General features: G+C 45.9%; 1 protein-coding gene across 4 annotated transcripts in view; it reads right to left on the bottom strand.

The window, feature by feature from the left end:
• Positions 1–24,242, bottom strand: part of LOC410044 (rho GTPase-activating protein 20) — a 171,187-nt gene that overhangs the window by 82,199 nt on the left and 64,746 nt on the right. The window contains exons 1-2 of one of the 4 annotated variants that reach the window (XM_016911125.2): positions 10,785–11,088; positions 9,737–10,263 (exon numbers count right to left, since the gene is read on the bottom strand). The exons of 2 other annotated variants lie outside the window; for them this stretch is intronic. In XM_016911125.2, coding sequence (XP_016766614.2) covers positions 9,737–10,045 — 309 coding nt within the window. In that variant the 5' untranslated portion in view covers positions 10,046–10,263; positions 10,785–11,088. Of the gene's footprint in view, positions 1–9,736; positions 11,089–24,242 lie in introns of those variants that run through there. One more of the 4 variants, XM_006560859.3, reaches the window with a different exon arrangement.

Here is a 24,242-nt window from a genome sequence, read left to right as displayed (position 1 = left end):
CGTGGAACAAGGTCCTGTCTGCACCGTCCAACACACCTCCTCCTCCAGTACCGTCCAGATCGACCCAACGTCGCTCCATCATCGAAATTTATTAATATCGTTACATCGTGCATTTTACAAACCATTCGATTACGTTTCAATCCATTGGAAAAAATGAGAGATAAATGGAAAAACTGGAATGACAAAAGAAATATTGTTCTTTTTGGAATGAGATGAAACTTAATCCCAAGCTACGATCTTCAATCAAATTGCGCCGCGTAATCGAAAGGTATGCGTATATACACGTGTTACGTGAAAAACCAAAACACGCGTAATTATCAACATACGTACTCTCGCCCTCTGGAAATGGAAGATAATCCGAGCGGAAATCTAGCTAGTTGGTTAATAAAAGAAGAAGGAAAAATTTGCAATACCACTTCTTCGTTTCCCCGATCGCGATATCGAATATTTACGATCCATTCCTCCACAGGCGATACTGCCTTGTATTCACAACCGCGTATCCTCTGCCTTATGCACGTACACGCCACACAACCACCCCAGTTAGCAATATCGGGCGCAGCCAATAAAGAACGAAAATATAACGCGGATTAACAGGCAGCCTGCCTGCCTTGCCTGCCTGCCCGCGGCTACTACGCGCCCCGGTATCTAATCCGCTCGATCGAATTAGAGCCAGCGAAGACTTCATTCTTCGTTTCCGGTGGAAGCGTGCACGTATGAAGAAGAGAAAGAGAGAGTACGAACGAGGCCTCGTATCTCGTCAATTAGCGTAATTCGAATTAAGCATGTCCCGCGGTGCGATCGAGGATCGCGATGGTGGATCGAGGGAAGGTGGCGAGGCAAGAGGAGCAACTAGATCGGTGCTAATACGCTCTTGGGCAGCCGTACAAGATCGAGATACCGATCGATTTTATCGAGTTGGAGGTAGGGGAGGGTGCACCCGCGGCAGGAAATCGATGGTATTCATTGCGTAACGAGCCACTTACCGCAAATCAAACTAATAGCCGATAAAGTACCGGGTCTAAAATCGTGTTCGCTGTATAATGTATATATATATATATATACCTTCGAATTTCCATCCGATCTCTCGAGAGCCGATCTCCCTTGATTGCGTTTCGCTACGTGATCCCATCTCGCGATTTTTTTCGCTTCGACTTTCCTTTTTAACTGGTTCCTTGTTTTTTAATTCGATTATTTACTCTTCGTCACGATTGAAAATAGGGAGAGATCGATCCTTCGTTCCGACTCGATAATTTCGGAAGGTTCGAGAACGTCGTTGACATTTTTCTTTAACGCGTATTTTCTGTTAGAAAAGAATAGGGACGATAGTTCATCACGAGGGTCAGCTGTCCGATTCATACGTGGTAAATTTCAAGCAACAAAGTTCGGAATGCCGATCCGTTGAACGCGATTAGAATATGACTCGACGAACAGAAGACAAGAGAACACGAGCTGGAATATAAAATACAGATAAGCTTGCTACAATCGGTATAATTAATAAACAGAGAAGGTAGTCAACTGGTGAGATAATAATAGACGGCCGAGGTATGCGGTAAAATCGATACCGCGAATAATAAGCCGATGAGTAAGCCGCGTCTCGTATCGCATTCTCGGCTCGTTCACCTCGCGACACCCTCGACTTTTCATGTAAAATTATTCGAAATATTTCGTCCTATATTCCACGATCCAATGAAAATAATCACAATCAACCATTAACATTCGTTTCAAATTATTTTTCACCGTTCCCAAAAAAAGAAAATAACGAAATCGAATTTAATATATATTGTTAAAATCATTAACCCTTTGCGCTCTCAAATGAATATGCGTCTTTCAAGTAGCATGAAGTAATTTTATATATTTTTTAATAAAGAAATAAAGATCCAAGGAACCTGTTTACAAATTAATACCGCGCTCTTGCTAATGAGAGATAACGAAATCTAACGCATAAATCGTATGAAACTCGAGGCCCAAAGGGTGTGTTAAAAGTAACAAATATCACTTCCAATCGATTGAAAGTCCCACCAACCCCTCTCTCTTTCTCTCTCTCTCCGCGTCCACGAGCAAATAAATCGCGATCGAGAGTCTTCCGTTCTCCGATTCTTCCCGGAAGGGCGAAACAATGGCCCTCCCCCGCGATGCGATTAGAAACACGTTCACAGGAGGAGAAGGACACTCGACACGAGGCCGCTTCTGCAGCGGGAGTAGCCGTCATCCAAGAGGATTTCGCGCTCGACGTTCACCAGCTCGATAACGGTACCTCGGATGCTTGGAGCGCGAAGCGTTTCACCGGGTTGTAATTTCGCCGAGCATGCATGTCGAACGTCGCGGCCAAGGCGAAAATAATATTTCGTCGCGCGAGGCGGCGATTAATCCGGGCCCACGAGATCCCTTCCCTCGCCAAATGGAACGCGCAAACGTCTCCGTGCCAACCGTTAATTAAGATATGTGTATATATATATATATATATATATATATTTTAAAGGAAGCTGGATGAAATATTCTTCGTCGACGGTGACGTTGAGAGGAATGTTAATAACGCGATTCGTTTTGTGATCGATTACGAAAGAGAGTATCTCGAATTACTTTTAACGCGAATATAAAAATTGTTTTGCGCGATCATCCTTGTTTCTCGTGTGCATTTCTCAATGAAAAAAAAAAGAAAAAAGAAAAAAAAATAAAAAGATTCGATTCTAAATAGATCACGAGGATAAGAGGTCGACAGGTGCTGTAAAAACGACACGCAAATCACGATTTCTCCCGACAATTTCACCACCTCTGCTTTTAAATCGTGTCTGTTGGACTATCGTAAAAGCTTGTTTTCATCCACTTTGTCCGGTGGCTCGACGTTAATTCCTCGTTTAACCTGAACCCCTCCGTTCTCCGGGTCGTGGATCTTTGACACAAGCCGACAATCATGCTAGAACAACGAGTTAAGAAGGAGAGAGAGAGAGAGAGAAGGGGAATGAAGACACGACGGCACCCGACTTAATGTCGAGGTCGTTAAGACCTCGTTTTCACTGCATTACCGCTGGTCAAGCCTACACACAACACAACGGTGACTCGCGCTCCCTTTTCCGTCTTTTCGTTACGCAGTTACTGACCCTTCCACGTTCATTGTTCCCTCCTTCCATTTAGGTGAAAGCACCTGGCGAGCGGAGCCCGTTCTACGTGTGTACACGATCCTCCTGTACAACGTTGGCAGAGGTCTTCCAGCGATTAGCCGAGTTATCGGTGACTCATGCGAAATTACGCTCCACAAGACGCGCTTTAAACGAGACGTTGGAATTTTTATTTTCCTATTAAAAAGAAGACGGATAAAACGATTGATATTTCGTTCATTCTTTTCCTTTATTTATTTCGCTCGCCAGATATAAATTTAAATCTCGATTTAAATTCGGCGTCGAATCGTTTCGTCGAATTTGAACCAACGAACGAACAACCATCCGCAATAATAATACAAATGGAAAGCTACGCGTTTCTATAAAGGGCAAATATTTTTCCCGTATGATCGCCATCAATTTATACATCCTATTTTACATCGTTTGATAAATATTCGAGGAAACGATTCAATGCTCGGTAAATCGCTCGATTGTTCCGAGAGAGCGAAGCGCAATCGACGAGATATACGATCGATCGGCCGAGGCTGCTTTTCTTCCTCCATTTGCCATCCCCGACATCATCGTCGCGCATTGTGCATCGCAAGCCTTATTGAAGAAAATCGCGGGCCGCGATTGCGAGGCGAGGAGTTTCGCACGAAACCTGTGGGAGACCGGTGAATTGAATTATGGGAGCACGCCTCGGATAAGATACCATCTGGATTCCGTAATGAAAGAATGCTTTATGATGTTGCTGTTTTCTAACGGACCGTTCGTGCCCCTGTGCCGGCCAATTACCGTCGAAACTCCACCTCCCCCTCTCCTCCTTCCATGTTTCAAAGTCCAACCATATATTATTTCGAGGAAGGTTCGACAAACTTTGCAATTGTGCAACTTGTTTTCGTCCATTTCGGATTAACTATCCTATCCAGATTACTCAGATTATGCTACACTGTCGATGGATTTAATATTCCATTACCTACGAAAAATTCTTACAAAATTATATATAAAAGATGCAACGAGGGAAGGAAAAACGCGAAATTGAAATTTTTAAAAAAGAATGAACGAAAATAAAAAAAGATCCTTTCTTTCCCCTCCTTTCCTCGTTTCATTTATACCCTTCCATCCCACGAGAAGATACAAAACTCGGCGTGTATGCCGTGAATGAAAGTGTCTGCCCGTGAATGTCCGTTTCTCGAAGCGGAAACGGGCTCGCGTTCAAAAGGCTCGCTTTATAAAAGCGTGCTCGAAAGACCGCTCGCTTTATCGAAGGAGGAGGAGGAGAAGAAGAAGCGAGACTAACCGACTAACCGACTCTTGTCCATGAAATCCCATTTAAACGTTGAAAAAGAGAAACGTAGCCCCGTCTTATCGAATGCGCTAAATCTAACTGTATACGTATATAATTGGAACGACGACATTTCACGTGGTTCCCCAACGCGACACGCGGTCCCAAACGTGGTTTCGTTTTTCTCTAGCCTCTAATTTCAATTGTGCTTCCGTTACGAGAGAACAATATCTTCACGGATATTCACTTTTTAAAGGAAAAATTTCTTTGCACAGAATTGCAAAAGTATCTGCTACGTTCGACTATTAATTGCTTAAGAATAAATTGGATCGCATCTAGAAACGGAACAAACGGATTCACCACGCTTCCTTAATCACGATGCACACCTTAACGAGAGGGCAAAGAGAAGGAGGAGGAGAGCCAGAGTCAAAGAAGAGGATTGCCACGAATTTAATTGCGATCATTACCGCGATTACGTTTCCCCGCCAGTTAACGATCCCCGAGGCTGTGCCAACATTCCTTCTCCCTTTCTCCCTCCCCCTCCGACGAAGGCGTGTCGTTTTAGAGAAGAGGTTACCTTCGTTAACGGAACGATAAGTCTTTGCGAATCACGCCCTAATGGTCAGGTGTAACGAGACGATTCATTCGCTTTGATATTTTATATCCGCCACGCGCCTTTACGGGAAGAGGGGAGGGAAAAATTGAAAGACAAATGAATCGAGATGGATTGAAACGCATAATTGATGAAATTAGACGGAAACACGTCTCTTAAAGAGCTTTTCCGTAAAATATCTCACGAATTTCGATTATCTATCGATCGTTCAACGCGTGGTAATTAATTTATCACCTTATCGCGTATATATATATCGCAATATCGGATGGAAGAGGAGAAGCTTGGACAAAGAAAAAAGAAATCTTACGCTGGCAATGAAACAGCGTGGCAGAACAACAGGTCGACGCGTATATCGTTGCACGTATCACGTTAGCGAACCACTTCACGTTTCCCCCGATGTGTTTACATTCTGATAACGCGGCTAATGTCACGGCTCGTTTAATTATTCATACGCTTTGGTACTGTTGGTGAAGCGGTTACACGGCTTCGTTTCATCGATCAAAATGCAATCGAGCCGGGAAGAATGCCGTGGCATTCGAGGGGGGAGGGAAAAAGCAAAGGACGAAAGTCGTGCGAAAAACAAATCGCTGGATAAAGAGGGCGACTCGATATGGAACGCGTGATATCTCTCGCGAGAGATCGATGAAGGAAGGAAGAGGCTACTAAGGATGGTTAATTACAGCGAAGAGAAAAAAGGGATGGTTAAGGGATAAGAATCGAAACTCCGCGTTACATATTTTTATCATCTTTCTCATGGCTATTTTATATCTAAACAAAGCTCTCGATGGGAAGATCTAGCATCTTCTAGGAAGGATCAAGGACAGGTCGAGGGACTATCAAAGAATGTCACGGTCGAAACGTTTTCGAGAGAACCTCTCTCTCTTTCTCTCTTCAGCTTTTTTGCCATTAACAAGACTCGTTTTTCTACGAAATCTCCGTGGCTTCGGGAATGGTCAACTCGTCATAACTCCTTCGAATGTTAAGGGATGCGAAAAAAAAGAGAGAGAGAGAAAAAGAAGGAAATCGCAAAAGTCTCGGAAGAGAGAGAGAGGGAGAGGAGGTCATTCTCGTAAAGGACGAAACCTGATGGCTGAACACCCCCGTCGCGATTTTCATATTCACAATTAGCATCTTTTTCTGCCACGTCTTTTCGAATTCGTCCGAACAATGGCGGGGACACCCGCGGGGAACTGGGCTCGTCCCCAAAGCGGTAGAAAAAGCAACGCGCGGATTTCTGGCGAATAAAAAACGCAACGCCAGCGGCACAACAACCGCCACACATTTTCGACTAATCCCTTCTGATATATTCGAAATTGATGGCTCCTCTCGTCATTCGTTTCGCGTTTAGCCCTGGCCCGAGCGTAAATCATCGTGAAGGGAGCGCATCGCTCACGATTTCCTTCCCTTCCCTTCCCTTCCCCTTTTCTCCTCTCTTTTTCTCTCTTCTCGATTGGAAATTAGAGGGAAGGAAGATCGTTAATTTTTATGAATTTTCAAAGTTTCTGCGAATCTCAAGCTCGCTCCATGATATCACTCGAATATCGCTGCGATAACGATCAACGCTGTTGGACGTGTATCTACGCGTTAGGGGATAGAGGGGGAGGGGGAACGAAAACGAGGCTTGATTCAGAGTTTCGGTATGCGCTCGAGCCTTAGGGCCAACGGGCTTGTTCGCGAGCTGTTGCTTTCCAATCGACCAGGAATTTTAGTCGCCTTATATACCGCCGGCGCTGCTTCTTAACGCTTCTTAAAATTCACTCGATTACTCAATTCCTTCTCCATCGTCTTAGGATATGCTTACACCAACAATATTGAAAAAAAAAAGTGATATTGTATCGAGATCGTATCGTAGAAGAAATAAAACGATCTTTCGATCCTGTACAAACAACTTCTCGATAAGCATTCTTATCCGATCGAGGGGTATCGATGAAAGAGATTGAAAATCCTTCGATTCCATCCCATCCCCCCCTCCATCACCGATCGAAACGGGAAGGGAAGGAATTTCTCTCGATAAAACGTTCCCTATTCGGGAACATGGTTCAAGGACTGGCCGCGTTCAAGGACCTCGCGCGAACGAAAAAATCGAGCATTCGCTCAGAGGGCCGATGTTGAGGATATTCGGCTACCGTGCTCCATCACCACCGATCGTCGATCTTATCTCATCTCGAGAGAGAACGAGAGAGAGAGAGCCCGGCCCGGAACTTCCTCGTGTCTCCCTTATACACCAAGATCGAGTTCGAGGAAGAGAGGATCCCCCCTCCCCGTATACACCGCGATTTAACTAGATGCGCCCCGCCAGATCCCTATCTTCGTCGAGGTCTTCCAAGAGCCTCTGCTCTCGACAACGCGTTTCTCCTCCGATCTCTCCACCTCCTCCTCCTCTCTTCCTCCCTTTGGAGGAACGGTGTTCTCGAAAAGGGAGGCGGAGAGAGCGTTAGGGGCTGCGGCGTGGCTTGCTCGCGTTCCACGATATCCGTCTTCTTTCTTTCTCCGCGAAGAAATGAATGCCGCTTGGAGTGCGCGGCTTTCCTCGAGGAAAGAAAAAAAAATATATATATATAAAAAGCAAAGAAAGAAAAAGAAGGAGGGGAAGAGAAGAGGAAAGAGAGCGTTGTCGTCGTTAAGAGTTAAGAGTCGCTCGAATTACGAGCATTTGGCAACGTCCAACCTTTTACTCGGGGGTCTTAATGCCCCGATCCACGCGTGTATTTATATATTTCTTTGGTCCCCCGTGTGTGGCGCCGGGGAGAGAAACGCGCAAAAGGTCGTCGTTCAAATACCGAGTCGTTAAAACCGTGCAATTTCGTCGAATTACGAAACGCACCACCTCCGTGGACGACAGTTAATGGCCGCTCTGCACCCACCGTCTCTCTTTCTCTTCTCTTTCCTGTGCATCATCTCTCCTCTTCCTACCCGCAATTTCGCGTCCCGCTGTTCGGGGAGAGAGAGAGAGAAGGAGAGAGAGAGAGTACAATTTGCTCGAGTTACGGGAGACGTGGTAAGATGTATCACGCTCGGTGAAAGCTGCCGATTTATACGACTGTTACGCTCCACGAACCGCCGTTTTTCATCGTTTGAGGCGTCGTTACGCGGAAGGAAGTCCGAGAATCCATCGTTCGGGAATCCATCTTATCGAGTATAAATTAACGCGATTGTTTCAAACGCGAGCAAAGAAAAAAGTGACTAACTTTCCTAATTGCGAACGCGGTTTATCATCGTAGTCTCAGATAATGTACGACGAAAACGGTCGATAACGATCATCGGATCTGTTCCAAGTATCGAGGTAAACACACACACACACACACGCGAGCCTCGTCGTCTCGCCTATGTAGCGAGAAATTCCGCTCGCTCCGTGATTCTTTTATTCTTTTTTTTTTCTCCCTTTCCCCACCGCCTATCCGGTGTTCCGGTTACACGTCGCTACGATCGTGTCACGGATGCGATGAGCAGGTAATGGCCGCGGCTCAACATTTTCGTGGAAAAGGAAGGGAAAAAAGGAAAAGGGGGAGAAACGAAAAAGAAAAACAAAAACTCGTTAACGCTCGCCTACATAATCACGAGCGAGCGCGCGGATTACGAGCGAAACTCGCGAGTTAAAAACGCGAAAGAACGCCGGTCTAAAAACTGGTATTACGTTGCGATGCAATTATGTAATCAGGTTGCGCGGCACCTCGCGCCGTGAAGTTTAAGTTTAATTAAAAAACCTACGGTAAAAAGAACGAACGCTTATCCTTCCCTTCGATTAATTCCAATCGATGCGATATCCTCCAATCCTCGAATCTTCATCCGATCTCGGTGCCGGTTTCGACGATTCGGGAAACGGAGGAACCCGTTCTCGGCCGCGTTATCGAACGTTATGGGCGATAAACGCGCGGCGTAGACACGTATTACGCACGATGTAAGCATTACAACGATGTGTCGCGCGTATGTTTACTATCATTCTCGAATTCGCGGAAATTAACTCCGGCCTCGAAATTCCTCTTATTCCACTCTATTAGAACGTGTTATTGTGATAACAATAACATTTTACTTCGATCGATTCGAAGATTCGTTCGTACGCTCGCGATTTTTAAACGTTTTTTCGCGTATTTCTCTTCCGAGGAAATTTCGAAACGGCATATTATGTACAAACGTCCGGCAAAAATGCACTCGAGCGACCGAGAGAAAGAAAAAAAAAATCCGTGTAACCTCCGTGTGGTCTTGGTCGAACACGAATTTTTGCGTGTAAAAAAATGCGCAGTTTAATCGGTTTAAACGTTACACCGAGGAAAATCAAATGTCAACTCGATTCGACGCACTTATGAACGACACGGAGATATTACCGAGTTAATAGATTTGCATCGAAGAAACGTACAAAGCACGTGCGCGATATAAAAATATCGCGCAATACATCATCATTATCCACCGCTTCGAAATTCTCGTCAAGGTTCAACCTGCCCGTTCACTAAACCAAACATTTTTAACAACGATTCCTCCCGGAGAGGCAAATCGTTAATCGATATAAAACGCGTTATTCGAGCCACGATCGAATAACTTGGTCTCCGCCGCAAATTCTCGCCACAAACTGCGCAAGTTACGCGCTACGTGACGACACGCCGCAGGAATTTCGACATATACCCCGCCACCTTGCTTAATTTCATTTCATTACGCAACACGAGGAATCCTACTCCCATAAGATGTAGCGTAGCAAAGAGAGAGAGAAAAAAAAAAGAAGAGGAAAATAACGAAGACTCGAAGACTCACCTCTTTCATACCGTCGAGCCTGCCGAGACTCTTGGTGCCACGAAGCGGCGGAAACGCGGCGTCGTGCCATCCGGAGTTGCACATCTGCACTTGTTCCGAATGCACGTTCAAAGCTCGCGCCCTGCTCTTGCTCTTGCGCTTATCCAACAAATGCTTGGCCCTCGACTTGCGGACCGGAGCGGCCGGATCGTCCTCCGGGTCGCTCTGCACCTCCCAACGGGACGGAGATTTGAAACGGCGTCGAGGGCTCGTCGGTGAGGTCACCGGCGAGGTGAGCCTCTGGACGAGGGTCCCGAACATGGTCATCATTCGACCTCTTTTGCCCGCGATCGAAACGATACTCCCTCACTCGGACTTGATCGGCATGATCGTCCGCCACGGCCCGGCCCTTCGAGTTCAACACCTCGTGCCAACATGCACGGGGTGTTTCTCCTCCTCCTCCACCGCGGGGACAGTTAGTCAGTTATACGTGTGTACGTATGCACTTTCCGTCACTCGATGCTTCGCGCGAAATCCACAGGTGGTTCCTGGAACGGATACCGCGGTACACGCACTTGCCTCGCGCGCCAATACACGCTCTCTCTCTCTTTCTCTCTCTCTTTCGTCCGTTTGTTGATACAACAAAGTGGTCGGTCGGAAAGGAGGAAAAAAAAAAAGAAAAACACGAGCCTCGCCTCGTTCGAAACTTGGGAACGCGATGCGGATGGACAGAGAGACGCGCGAGATAACGCGCGATAGAAAAAGAAATCCGCGACCGAATAAACACCAACTGCTACGTCGTTGTAAGCGAGATAGGGGGATTGGAACGGTTCGAGTCTCGTTGGCGACGCAATACGCTCGTCGTTTTCTACGCGTACGTATTCGCGTACGCCCACCGGCGGCACGAGAGTTTCGTCGATTCGAGAGTGGAGAAGAAAAGTGGCGAGATCCCGACGTGTCTCGGAGGGATCGGCTCGAAACCAGGCGCACAGGTATTTTTGCCTTGGGCGAGCAGCGTAGCGCCGCTCTCTCGCAAACACGGTTCAAAAGCGGTAGTCCAAAAGCGCACCGTTTCTTTCCTCCGCGATTCGCGGTTCCCCGCAACGTCGTTGTTCGCTCGTTCCCCCTCGCGGACTCAAGGGGCCCCTCGCGGCCTTCCTCTCTCGTTCCTCCAAGCACAAACTTTTCAAGTTCCGGAAAACGGGAGGAGTAGAGCACGCGAAAGGAATCGCGGCGCAGTTCCCGTGAGTGAAACGTGACAACAACAACACGGGAGGAGGATACGATTCCGTGGATTGAACGTGAACGCGAGGCGACGCGACACACACACACGCGACGAGCACCGATCACTGGCTACGTGCGGAATCGAACTGGTCGCGCGGTGACTGCGTCTGCCGACCGGTTGGCCTCGGCTTCCACGGAAATGCCCGAGTACGGACGAGCCCGGCCGAACCGGATCGAAGTTTGACGATCTACGACGGCCAGCCGCGAGACCGAGTCACCGGTTACCATGGCGATCGGGACTTATTCTCCTTCGGGCCTTACACGTCGTTCGTTCCTCTCTCGGGAAACCGAAGTGGTGAACAGCCGTTCAAAGGCTTTTATTTCCTATATCCTATATAACGCTTCATTTTTCTATTTTCCATCCATCCCCTCCCCAGTTTCCCTTTCCTTTTCTTTTCTTTCCGTCATCCAGTTCGTCACGTTGGACACGCGTTGACGCGTTGACGCGGTTACGTTACGATCGATACGGCTCTGCTTCGCTCTCTTCTACAACGTCGAAGGAAACGGATGGAACGGGTTTTTCGAGAGGAGAAGGAAAAAAAGGAGGAGGGATTAATAATTGATTTTCCAAGATTCGCGTATATATAACCGGCCACAGTGGATGCACCGCAGGGTGCATCGTACTCTATTTGCAACCGGCGAAACGTGTCCCGCCGTAACGGTCTCGGCCAACGATAAAAGCAATTGATAATACCTGACCCCGGAATGAATTCCTGTTTCTAGGCGTCAACCGGCTAATTAATGGCACGATGACTGGTTCTCGGTTGCTTCGCGGTGATATTCCTCGCATGTCGGACGCGATAAATGGGGAGTAGTCGTGCGGAACACAACGAGAGGATGCCGGGGACGCCGCAGCTTCCACGACGAGAAATGGAAACGAGAAAAAGAATTCCTCTCGTGGACGGGGTTAAGCGATCCTCCAATGATTCTCATCGAGATTCTCATCCGATAATCAACGCAACTCGCCGATTTCAAGGACGATGCAAGTCGGGAATCGACGCAACTCCTCCCTTCATCGAAACGAAAATTCGAAAAGTTCGACCATTTCGAAATTTCTGTATTTACACGCGTAATTAACTCGATTCCTTATCCCTCGTCCTCCCTTCTTATCTCCTCTTCGAGGAGCATCCGTGAGAATCCGTATTACGGGGAGATCCCGACCCGACGACGATCGAGATTCGCCCCGTAACAAGCACGACGAGTATACACGCGCGGTTAAGTCGCTCTCTCACCACGCTTCCTCTCATCTTCATTCTTCGTCTCTCTCGTCTCCTCTCGCGCAGACACGTCTCGCGGAAGTCTACTTGTCCCGCGTCGCGATTCACCTATGCGATAAAACGCAAGAGACGTGCAACTAGAAACACATACGCCTTATCCTACTTGCCTACCTGTTGGACGTATATGAAATAATTAAACCGAATCTCGTCTCGCGGGGCGTTTCCCCCCGTTTGTTTAACCGAGATGGGTGAGGAATAAAATAGAGGAAGGAAATGAAAATTTCGTCTCTCGTGTCTCTTCCGTCCAGGCTTAAATTTCAAGACAGGTGGAAAGGTTGAATAAATTCCAGCTATCGCGAAATCGCTTCATTCCGCGGTGTATTTCTTTTTCTTTCTTTTTCTTCTTCTTCTTCTTCTTCTTTACGAATTCTTCTTCTCGTAATCCTCGATTTTGTCCCGCGATTGCGCGGTATACGGTGATACTTACGCGTTACGTTGGTAGTTTCGGCTCATCACTCGTGATCTCGAAGTTTCTCTATGACAGACGTTCGCGCGTCGACGCTTCGAGAAGCGAAACTGGAACGCGGAGCGAGAAGAAATGATACACGAGCGCTTGTTGAATCGAAGATAACGTCAAAGCGCCATAAATATCTGATTAGATCAGGTCGCGGCGCGTTGCGTGCATTCCTTTCACACCAGTCATAACTCGAAAAATAATTCCTATACCGAGCAGAGTTTGTGTAACCTGCTTCTTTCCTCGCGTTCTAGATCTATTTAACCGATTGGACGAACCGTCCACGTTCACGAGCACGCACAGGATCGAATCGTTTCTGCGTTCCCCGAAAATATCTCTCGGAAACTGGAATGCCAAAACTGCGAAAAACCATCAAGATCCACCGAGCAATAAATATTATCCCCGGTTATCACGAACGAATCGACCAATCTTTTTTCCCCTTCTCGGTTATTCTTTTTCCTCTTTCTTTCTCAATTCTTCTTTCTCCCGTTCTTTTGGAACGCGGAAAGTCTCCACAAACCGGACCCCACCCAATGTTTCAAATAACATTATTTTAAAAGAATAATTTCATTTTTATGAATAAACGAATATACATAGCTCTAACAATTATTTATCATCAAATGCTTAGTTATACCTACTGTAATCCACAATTTATCTCATTTCCGTATATAACCTAGCGCTGTATATCCGGTAAAAACGGGGAGGATGCGAGGCGAGACGCTTATAATGGAAACTTTCGCCGGGATATTTGCATGGGAGGCCAATCTCGAACGATCGAGGAGAGAAAAATCGATGGCCGATCAAGCGTGGCCGATTATTCCGTCGCAGGCCACGGAAGCGATACGTCGATCGATAAGTCGTTTTCCGTTCCTTCCGCTCTTCGTTCTCCACCAACTCGAAAGCGAGTTCGATCAAAGTGTGTCGCGGCGATGAGATTCACGATCTCGCGCGCACGTGGTCCACGATTCGTGAAAAAAATCCTCCTCTCTTCTCCTCGAAAGACGAAAAAAAAGGAGAGAAGTCTCTTAGAAGGAAGAGAGAGAGAGAGAAGGGAAACGTTGCGTGCCGATTATACTGTCGGCCAGTGTGAGAAATATTATCCTTTGATCTCTCTGCGCACTCCATGCCGGTTTCACTCCGCCAAGAAATTAACGACCACGGGCCGCCGTTTCAGTACGACCTGCCTTCGGAGATTATCAGCCGAGAGAGCCACGGAAGTGAACGTGCCGCAGGAAGTGGCCGAACCGCGATTTCCTCTCCCCACGAGGGGCGAATCTAAACGTTCAACAGCTTTGGATACTTTTGCGAACCTCGATTAATCCTCAGTTCGAGGATTAATCATTGCTGAGAATTAGCGAAAGGGAGGCGTACGAAGTATCGAATATCGTGTAAAAGGAATATTTGGATAGATATGTAAATTTCATTAGGAGGAATTGTTAACAAAAATTACTTCTCCAATTTCTAGATTCTTATGCGACTTAATTTGATCGGCAACGGTTTTTAAGTTACGTAAAAGTTGGATTTTAAAAATACTTATTAAAAAATTCTCGCGCAATTTTTTTTAACAACTTTCCTCTTACGAGTAAAAGTGGAATGACAACATTCCCTTCAAAATTTCTCCATCGCTGCGATCATTCTATAAGTAAATATTCCTCTCCTGTCTGTGCTCGATAGAATTTCTCGTTTCTTCTCGCGAAAAAAAAGAAGAAGAAGAAGAAGAAAAAAAAAGATCGATCCCAATCGCGAGATAAAACGATGCAACTATGCTATAAGCGATAAGATTCTCACTCTCTCAACAACGAGCCGATAAAAGAAAAGATAGATACAAGATAAAGTATCCGTGGTTGTAACGGAGCGCCGAAGAATCGAGCCGAGCCAGCTTCCGCCGAATTCCACCGCGAGAGAAGAGAAAGAGAGAGAGAGGAGGAAATTGCGAAAGAAGTCGATACGGAACGGTTTAGATAAGATAGACGCGTTGGTAGGCGTGCGTGAAAAATCGGTGACACAAGAATCGTAGATATTCGAAACGGTCGGCAAACAGAACGGTGATTTACAACGTTTCACCGACGCGTGCACGCGCGCGCTCTCTCGACTCCAAGTCGTCCCGTTTAACAAGCTATGCGATCGAGAGTTAAGGCCGCGAACGAGATCGTTTCTTCGTGAAAGTCGCGAATGCACGCCGCCGCCAGAGTCCCGGCCAGGAAATACTTCCATTCCATCGATCGGGGAACGATAACGATCCGCAAAGACCGGTCTAATAACTCGCGCGCTATCCAAACGCTCTCTCTCTCTCTCTCTCTCTTGTAAGCGAGCGCCGTTTTGTCGGCCATCGGCTTGTTCCACGGTTGTATGCTTGCGTAAACGGGTTAATGGAAAGGTCAATGATGGAGAGGTATTAATAAATGGCTCGACAATGGGCGTGGAATTCGCCGGCTTCGGTGAAGCTCGATTCTTCCAATCCCTCTCTCCTTGTTCCTTTGCGCGTATAATAATAGCAGAAAATCGATGAAAAATTTTCTGTAAACTACTTTCCAAAACGAGGGGCTTATTGTAATTTTGTAAAAATCTACGAATCGGTAAACGCACGGAGGTAATTAATTTCCTTTCGCAGACAGACCGTTAGAGCAGACCAGAGTTAGCCAGAAATTAGTTCCAGAAGTGGAATGAAATTCACGATTTCAACCGCCGAATAATGTTGCGTTCCTGTGCAAACCAGAAATAATCAAAGTCTCGCGTGAAAACTCTTCGAATCTCTCCGTTGTTTCGAATCTCTCTATTTGACGGCGAGGCGTCAAATTAACCGGGCGGTATCCGGTCGTTACGTCCTTATCCTTTCCTCGAGAGAAGGCAAAATGGAGGAGAGAGGAGAGCCTCGTTCTTTCATTCCACCCAAGAGCCTTGACCTCACGCAACTTGTTTCCGCATTGGCACGCGCGCAATTCTTTTCTTTTTCCTTCTCTTCTTTCTCTTTTCCTCGTTCCACCGTACATCGCCGAACTCGCAAAAGCTCGAAAGCTTCGCTTTCACGCGAGGCGCGATCGTAAATCTCGGTCGGATTTTCGGATAAGTATCGCGATATATTATTTAATCGTGGTCGAGGATTTAACGCGGGGTGTAATATAATGAACACAATCGACGGAACGCCGCTCATAGACACCGATGGCGATAATATCTTAATTTACGTCTCGCAGCCCGCCCCATTATCTCATTCGCTCGTCTTTTCCTTTCCGGAAAAGGGTATCCTTCCGCGACCTCACGCAACGTTTCCGCCTTCCCATCGAATCGATTCTCCTATCCTATCCTCCTGCGATATAAATCTCCCCCTCCCTCTCCTCTATCTCACGTAAGAGGGGATAACCGATTAATTCCCTTCTCCCCAACGGAGAACGAGGATATTACGAGATCTCGCTTCCGTATATAATCGTTTACAGATCCGGCCATTTTTCAATGAAAGGCGCATCGATGGCGAAACAAGAGAAGAGGAAGAAGAAGAAGAAGAGTGATGATCCGCGCGCATCCCGATTTCCATGGATCGTGCACGCGGATCGTCGTCTCGACAATGCTCCCATCTCTTTCGTACAGAGTTATTCTTTATTTTTTCTTTTTTCCTTCTTACTTCTTTTTTTCTCTCTCTCTCTCTCTCTCTCCCCCTTTTTACCTCGAGGATCCAACTAAGGTCGCGCCACTTAACGGTCCACGGCATATTGCATCGGCCGTTTCGCGTGTAGACGGCGAATGTTTCGAATGGGTATTGAAACACGAGGCATCCGCATGCCACCGACCCAGGACCACGCGGATCCTCGCGGACGGAGAGAAAACTCGGGTGAAAAGGAGAGAGCGCGTGCGACAATGGGGCATCACGCGGTGGATAACGAGCGCCAGTTATACGCTCTACCCTCTCGCAATTTGCAATTTAGATTTCATTATCGGCCGATAATCTCGTATAATTGTTTCGAAAACAACGATAAAGTTGCTTTTAGGATACGTGAAATTAGGATACGTGGTGGCAATTTTTCCACTTTCTCGTAGAGATCGATCTCGACACAGGAAAAAAAAGAAAATCGGGACAAAAGTCTTAGATTTGGATTCAAGATTTTGAAATAGGATACGTTTCGAGACGTACAAAACAGAGAAGAAGGAAGAGAGTAGTTGAAAGTTTGTTATGAAGAAACCATCAACAAGAGGTTATTGTATCTATCGAAAATATTTGGAGTGGCATCGTAGCGCTTTCATGACTGTGGATTATTGCCTAACGGTTCGTACCAGCTCCTTCCTAGACGGAACGATCCAAAAGACGCATCATCTTCGCGCAAGAAGCAGGTAAAACTCGCATCACCGTCAAATATATTTCCTCCTTCCTTCTTTGAAAGCCAAGTTTTCGTTTTTCGCCACTTTTTTAACACACTTTGGAGATACGATATAATCGGCAATTCTCGTATTTGCTGTATCGAGTATACGTCCAATAATACAGCCTCATCGAAAGGAAAGAAAAGGATAAAAAGCTCAACGTTACGCAAACTCGCCGAGTGACGATCGAAACGCGACCCATCGTCTCGCATAACGTTGACGACATCGTTCGATCGAAACGAGTTGGAAAGTAGAGAGAACGAGTTGGACGGATTCGATTCGTTTCTCGAGCGGGAGAGATCCAAAGGCTCGGCTTGGCGTGGCTCTGTTCCGCAAAAGTGTGATAACGACGCGCAACTCCCCTCCCTCCTCCCTCGAGCGCTTATTTCCGCATTGCGTGCGAACCTTTAAAGCGCGGAAAAACGCCGCTCCGTGCCGCGCCACGCTGTGTACTCGCTCGAAACCCGCTCGTTCCAATAATGACGATCCTGGATTAACGGTACCGCAAATTGGTGTAGTAAAAGGGTTCCGTAAAGTCCTTTATGGAAATGTCCATCGTAATATCGTTTGCCTGGCAAACTCGCATCTGGTGTCTCGGATAAACGACGCCCGAGTCCCGCGTCTCGGTCATTAGAGATCTCTGTCTCTCGCCAAGTGGCTCCGCCGCGTCATGGCCAATGATAGCCGATCACTTCCGACGCTCCGTATTTATAGAGTCTAAGACCGTTTCGATGTCCCTTGTTACGGTTATGGACCGACACGATCGAGGGGAGAGGATCGGACGAGAAGAAAGACACGAAGGGAGAGAGAGAGATTGGAAACGGAACGAAAGATCCGGTTAATTTCTCTGGAACAGCGTTCATCTTCTCTCATATCGTCCCGATTTATATATATATAAGTATATACGCTGCGTGGGATTCCGCTTTCGCGGGGAATAAGATCGAGGAGAGGAGAGGAGAGAGAGGGAAGGAAAAAATTCGAGGGGGCGGCGGTGATCGTGGCCGGCTCGCCTCCTAATTCGGGCCGGGGATCGAGAGACATCTTTTCGAGAGGTGCATCGGTGCAACGTCCTGCGAAGAAGAAGAAGAAGAATCCTCCCGCCGCCTGGCAGGGTACCTTACACCGGGTAGGTTCCTTTGGACTGACTCACGTACCGGTCGCTCGACCCATCTCCCTCCATCCTTCGCGTTGCCACTTTGTTCCACGAACAACTCCACGGAGAACTTGCTTTTCGGAAGCAAAAACGAACGTGGGCGAACTTCTCGAAGGACATTCTCACAGATTCTGTCTTTTCTTCCTCTCCCTCCCTCTTTCGTCCCTCCTTTTCTCGCGCATCGAGAGTTTTGTTCCTTCCTCTCCCTCTTTCCAACTTCTTTTCTTCTTCTTCTTCTTCTTTTTTTTCTCTTTCTTCCATTCCCTCCCTCCTTTCCTCGCCCCTCTTCTCCTTCCTCTCCTTTTACTCGGACGATTCGATCTTGCGACGCGAGCTCGAGTTCACGAGATGCTATTTAGACACCGTGTTCCAACACGGCGACGTGGCCGGCTTGATACGACTCGACGTCGGTATCGATGATACCGCCCCGTCTTTCCTCGCCGCGCTAAACGATTCTGCTAGCTCCGAGATATCCCTCCCTCACCCGAACAGGGTGGACGTGGAACGTGGGTTTAACGCGGTCAGAAAACCGTGAGACGTGCCGTCAAATCGCAGCCGACGCAAAACGGCGTATCTTCCCAACCGATTAATTGCACCCTTTACAACACGTGTCTTTTATTTTACACAAAGGGGAATCTGTTTCTTTCGACTCGGTTGTTCGCCGGCTTGTACGATCTTACGTTTGATTCTCGTTAAACACAAGTCTGCAACTTGTTAAATATATCTATGTACGTTTGTTTATCGATAAATAATCGCGCGTTCCGTGTACGCACGCCTACGCGTGAAATTGAATTCTTTCGAACGAACAAGTTTCTTCTTTTTTCTTTCTTAACGAATAAGCTCTGATCGGGATTATATTATCGTTGTTGCTTATCGTTCCCGTATCGATCGTATCTCGCATCGAATTCTGAACTCAACTCATCTTTCCCTTTATCTTTTTTTCTTATTCCTCTCTCTTAAGAAAAAAGGAAAAAAAGAAGAAGAAGAAAAATCTACCATTGTCTCGTAGAAAAAAAAAAATCACCGAGACACCTTGTACGTATTCAGAAAATGTGCATAATCTCTTTCTCCACTTCCACAATAAAATACAGGCTGGCGACATTGAAATTGTACGTACGACATTCTTTCTCCCTCTTCCCCATTCAAGGAAACAAAGACAAGTACTTAGTTAGTTAAGACCTCGAGCGTTTCCCTATCACGGGACGTCGCGAGCTACACGTAACCCGTCCCCTGGACAAAGAAACGATCGTCGTCAACGTGGAGAGGCAGGCTAGGCGCCATTATTGCCATCCGAGGTCCGCAACGCGACCCCGTATCGCGGAAGTCTGTTTCCCCTAAAGGAGTTACGAGTGACGTCACACGATCTCGAGGAGGCTGGGACGAGGAGTCGAGATATCCAGCTCGATATTACGGCATAGGCAACCAGCCAGCCAGCCAGCCTCCCCTTATCCTTATCCGAGGCGGACCGGCAGGAATTCAATCCGCGTTACGAGCGCCGCCAGAGAGAATACCAGTTACAGCCATGCAAAACGCGTCCTCACGGTGCGTGAATAAGTGCGTGTTCGGCCGTACGTACGCGTACACCGAAGAGAGCTATGATTTACCGGAGCCGCGTGTAGCAACCGCACACACCAACCGTCCCGAGACGTGATCGTAGAAAAGCGAACGCGCTCGTTTGCTGCCCCGCCATTGGAACAGAGAGTAGCACGCGGAGAGGTCGTTGCTACTTTTCTCTGGAGGAACTGTACAGTGTAGAAGAGGATTTAAACGAGATTCGTCTGTTCGATAGAGATATGCAAGTGGATTAGTTGCGAAGCGATTAGTTTGGAAGCTACATTCTGAATTTGTAAAATAGATTATCCGCCGAGGAATTTCCTATTCGAGGATTAAGTTAAAAATTAAGTTAAATTTTTATGGAAATTAAAGAAAATTCGTTCAAAGTTATTCGAGAAATGAAAGTGGATTAGTTACATTTCTGTCAAATCTAATCTGAATCCGTCTGAAGAAATCGAATCGACGATTATCCACGAAGAATTTGAGAAATGGAAGGATACGACGTATGGACGATTACTCGAGATTCCTATTCGATGATTTCCAAAAATTAATTTTTATGGAAATTAAAGAAAATTCGTTCAAAGTTATTCGAGAAATGGAAGTGAATTAGTTACATTTCTGACAAATCTAATCTGAATTCGCCTGAAATCGAATTGACGATTATCCGCGAAGAATTTGCCAAGATTTGAGAAATGGAAGGATACGACGTATAGATTACTTGAGATTTCTATTCGATGATTTCCAAAAATTAATTTTTATGGAAATTAAAGAAAATTCGTTCAAAGTTATTCGAGAAATGGAAGTGGATTAGTTACATTTCTATCAAACTTAATCTGAAGAAGTCGAATCGACGATTATCTGCGAAGAATTTGCCAAGATTTGAGAAATGGAAGGATACGACGTATTACTCGAGATTCCTATTCGATGATTTCCAAAAATTAATTTAAATTTTTATGGAAATTAAAGAAAATTCGTTCAAACTTATTCCAGAAATGGAAGTGGATTACTTACATTTCTGTCAAATCTAATCTAAATTCGCCTGAAGAAATCGAATCGACGATTATCCATGAACAATTTGCCAAGATTTGAGAAATGAAAGGATACGACATATTACTCAAGATTCCTATTCGATGATTTTCAAAAATTAATTTAAATTTTTATGGAAATTAAAGAAAATTCGTTCAAAATTATTCGAGAAATGGAAAGTAGATTAGTTACATTTCTGTCAAATCTAATCTGAATTCGCCTGAAGAAATCGAATCGACGATTATCCGCGAAGAATTTGAGAAATGGAAGGATACGATTACTCGAGATTCCTATTCGATGATTTCCAAAAATTAATTTAAATTTTTATGGAAATTAAAGAAAATTCGTTCAAAGTTATTCGAGAAATGGAAGTGGATTAGTTACATTTCTGTCAAATCTAATCTGAAGAAGTCGAATCGACGATTAACAATTTGCCAAGATTTGAGAAATGGAAGGAAACGATGTATTCGAGATTCCTATTCGATGATTTCCAAAAATTAATTTAAATTTTTGCTCCGAATTTCCACGAAATTACAACAACATTCTTTCCATCGAGGAACTGCATTATCTGCTCTCGATGATAATTCGATTCAATACGGCATTCGAAAGTTACGTACTTCGGTGAATCGGTGGGAGATTAAATTCCTGCTCGATGATAACCAAAAACAGAGCGGCGTTCGAAAGTTGCTCGGCAATTGTTCGAGAATTAAATTCACGAGACACGAGGGGGGGGGGGGGAAATTCCAAAGCAAAGGAATTGGAACTGTGCAACAGAAACAACACAGTTGCGCACACACAGTTTCAGGATTTCAGTTGCGCGCTACCTCTGCCGTTTCACGAGAAAATTGCACGGCTGGTTACGCGGTTTCCAGGAACACGGTTGCAAAGATTTCGCGCGTATTTTATCGCGCGTTTCTCCATCCGTACATACCTGTTTCACTCGGACGGAGTGACTCGCAACCGGGCAGGTACACGTTGTAGATGACACTTTCGCGCGAAGGTCGTCTAAACGACCTTACGAAGGTCATGCGTGGATAATTCAATGCGTGTCTCTCGTTTAATGCCGTTTCTCCTTGATTACATCTCGCTTCCACGCTTTTACTTTTTTTCCTCTCGCCACTCCATCTCGATGATGTTAACGCGATCCGATCCCTCCCCGTCAACAGATGATCGCGTATATAAATATAATCGTCCTTAGGATCCTAAAATGAACCAATTAACCGAGTCGAACGTTGCACAAATCGATCGATCGAGAGAGAGAGAGATATCGATAGATTAGTTTTCGCCCCGAACGAAACGAAGCAGCAGCGATCTCGATCCTCGGCGGCGTGGCCAACATAAATCCGCTCATTTTCTCAATTACATTACGAGCATACTGCCGCGGCCCACTTTCAACGACCTTACGCGAACCAAAAGCCCATTTAAAGGCTGCACGAATTTTTCTGACCCACTGTGTAGCTCGAACGTCAAGGTGCTCGGCCACCTTGGCCGTCGGCTAGCTTTCCATCGGTGAAAGCTTCGCTTTGTGAAACGTTCACAACGCGCTGCATATACGCGTCCACCTCTCTCTCTCACACTCTCTCATTCGTTATATACGAGGAATCGCAAGACCGGTTAGACCTTCCTCAACAAGTCTCGGCCCGGACGTTGTCGATTCCTCGATGAGGAATTAACGGAAATCGAATCGTTCGAGCTTCGAAGGAGCAATAGGAAAAAACGAAGGAGAGAGAAATTCATCATAGGTGCCATATACCGGTGAATGCGACGCGTGATAAATTTTGCGCAAAATTCTTTTCGCGCCAATGCGATCGTGAGACACAGAAATTTCTATCCCACCCCACAACGGTCTTATTTATGCGAATTTCAAATTGCAACACGAGCACATTCAGACGTGCCGAGTAGCAGATAGATAGGAAAGTCGTAAAACCGAGGTAAGACTGATTTTACAACGGTGCCCATATACTCGATCGTCGATAGGAGAGAAACTCGAGGGGAAATCTCATTAACCGGAGTGTCCGTGAAACGATAACGATGTCGTTAATGGGTAGTTTCACGATAATTAACCGTTCGTATCGAGAACTCGTTCTTTTTTTTTTTTCTCGTCCGAGAAACAATGACATGTAATTTCGATGTCATTTACTCGCTTCTTCGGTGTACTCTCGCCTCGTTTCGAGCGTAAAAAGAAAAAGAAAGAAGAAAAGAAGAAAAGAACTCCTTCGCGCGAATCTCTCGTCCGGATTAACCGACCCGTTAATCTTATCGTCGCGCCGAAACGACCAGAGTCGAGCGGAGGGAACGAAACAGAAGAGAAGAAGAAAAGAACGAAACGAAACGTGTCAATGGCTTGTTGACGAACTTTTATCAGGCCGGGACAATAAATCGACACGTTCGTATCCGTTTTTCATTCATCTCTCTCTTTCTTGCGGGCAGGAATAAGGACAGGGAGAACGTTAGAATTTCTGTTTTCGCCGCGTGAAAACCACACGATTGAAAAGTGAGCGTCGAAACGACTATGAAACTTGGCGAAAGATTGGCTCGAGTAAACGACCACCGCTCGAGGAATCGGAAGAGATGCCCGTCTCACCGAGATCTCAGATATTTTTTTTAATAACCATCTACTATCAATACTATCAGCTGAATATTCGAAAGAAAGAAAAAGTAACGGAGTCGATTTGGTGCTGCTAATGGTAAACGCACAGTCGATGCCAATCTTGCAGAAACTTGAGGCAAAATCGTCATCGATACATTTTCATTTTCGATTGGAATATCAAAGATTGCGCGGCAAAGACGTACAATCGGTTCCCTTTCAAATATTTCTCATTAAAGGTGACGCGTTTGAAAATATATCAGGATCAATGATTCAAAGTAACATTCTTTCTTCCTGAAATCTTCGGTATCCGTTGTCTTCGAAACGATTCGATATTCTTAGTTAAAATTCTCTCTCTCTCTTCCCTTCCCAGACAAATAGGTCGACATTAAGCATCCCGAAAAAGCACCTCATCAAATTGGAACGCAGCAACGTGTGTATAATACTTTTTTCTTATCAAATCACTTTCCTCGCCGTGTCGTGTCGTCCAATGTGACTGGAATATCGATAATACTTAATAATTAATAATGCACAGCGCGTAATTTTATAACAGGTGAGGTGAATATAGAAAAATATAGGGTGTCTAATTGTATAATACTTGACTCGAGGATTTTCACATTTTATTCCAATCTAAATGATTGTCCACGTTGGACAATTTCACGAACCGGCCATGCCAGCAGCAGACAACCACGAAGACATCCAGGTGGTTGTCGCGATAAAGACACCTCGAGATATATATTCGGACGGGGAATAAGTATAAGTCCGGAGGCGGTCGACTTCCTCTCGCTGTCGTTCCGATCTTGCCTCCTTTTGTAGGACACGCATTGGGTGGCCAGCTTGCGGGG

The sequence above is a fragment of the Apis mellifera genome, linkage group LG3, assembly GCF_003254395.2.
Source record: "Apis mellifera strain DH4 linkage group LG3, Amel_HAv3.1, whole genome shotgun sequence".
Lineage (NCBI taxonomy): Eukaryota > Metazoa > Arthropoda > Insecta > Hymenoptera > Apidae > Apis > Apis mellifera.
The sequence above is the reverse complement of the archived record's forward strand: the minus strand, read 5'-3'. Positions and strand labels throughout refer to the sequence as shown.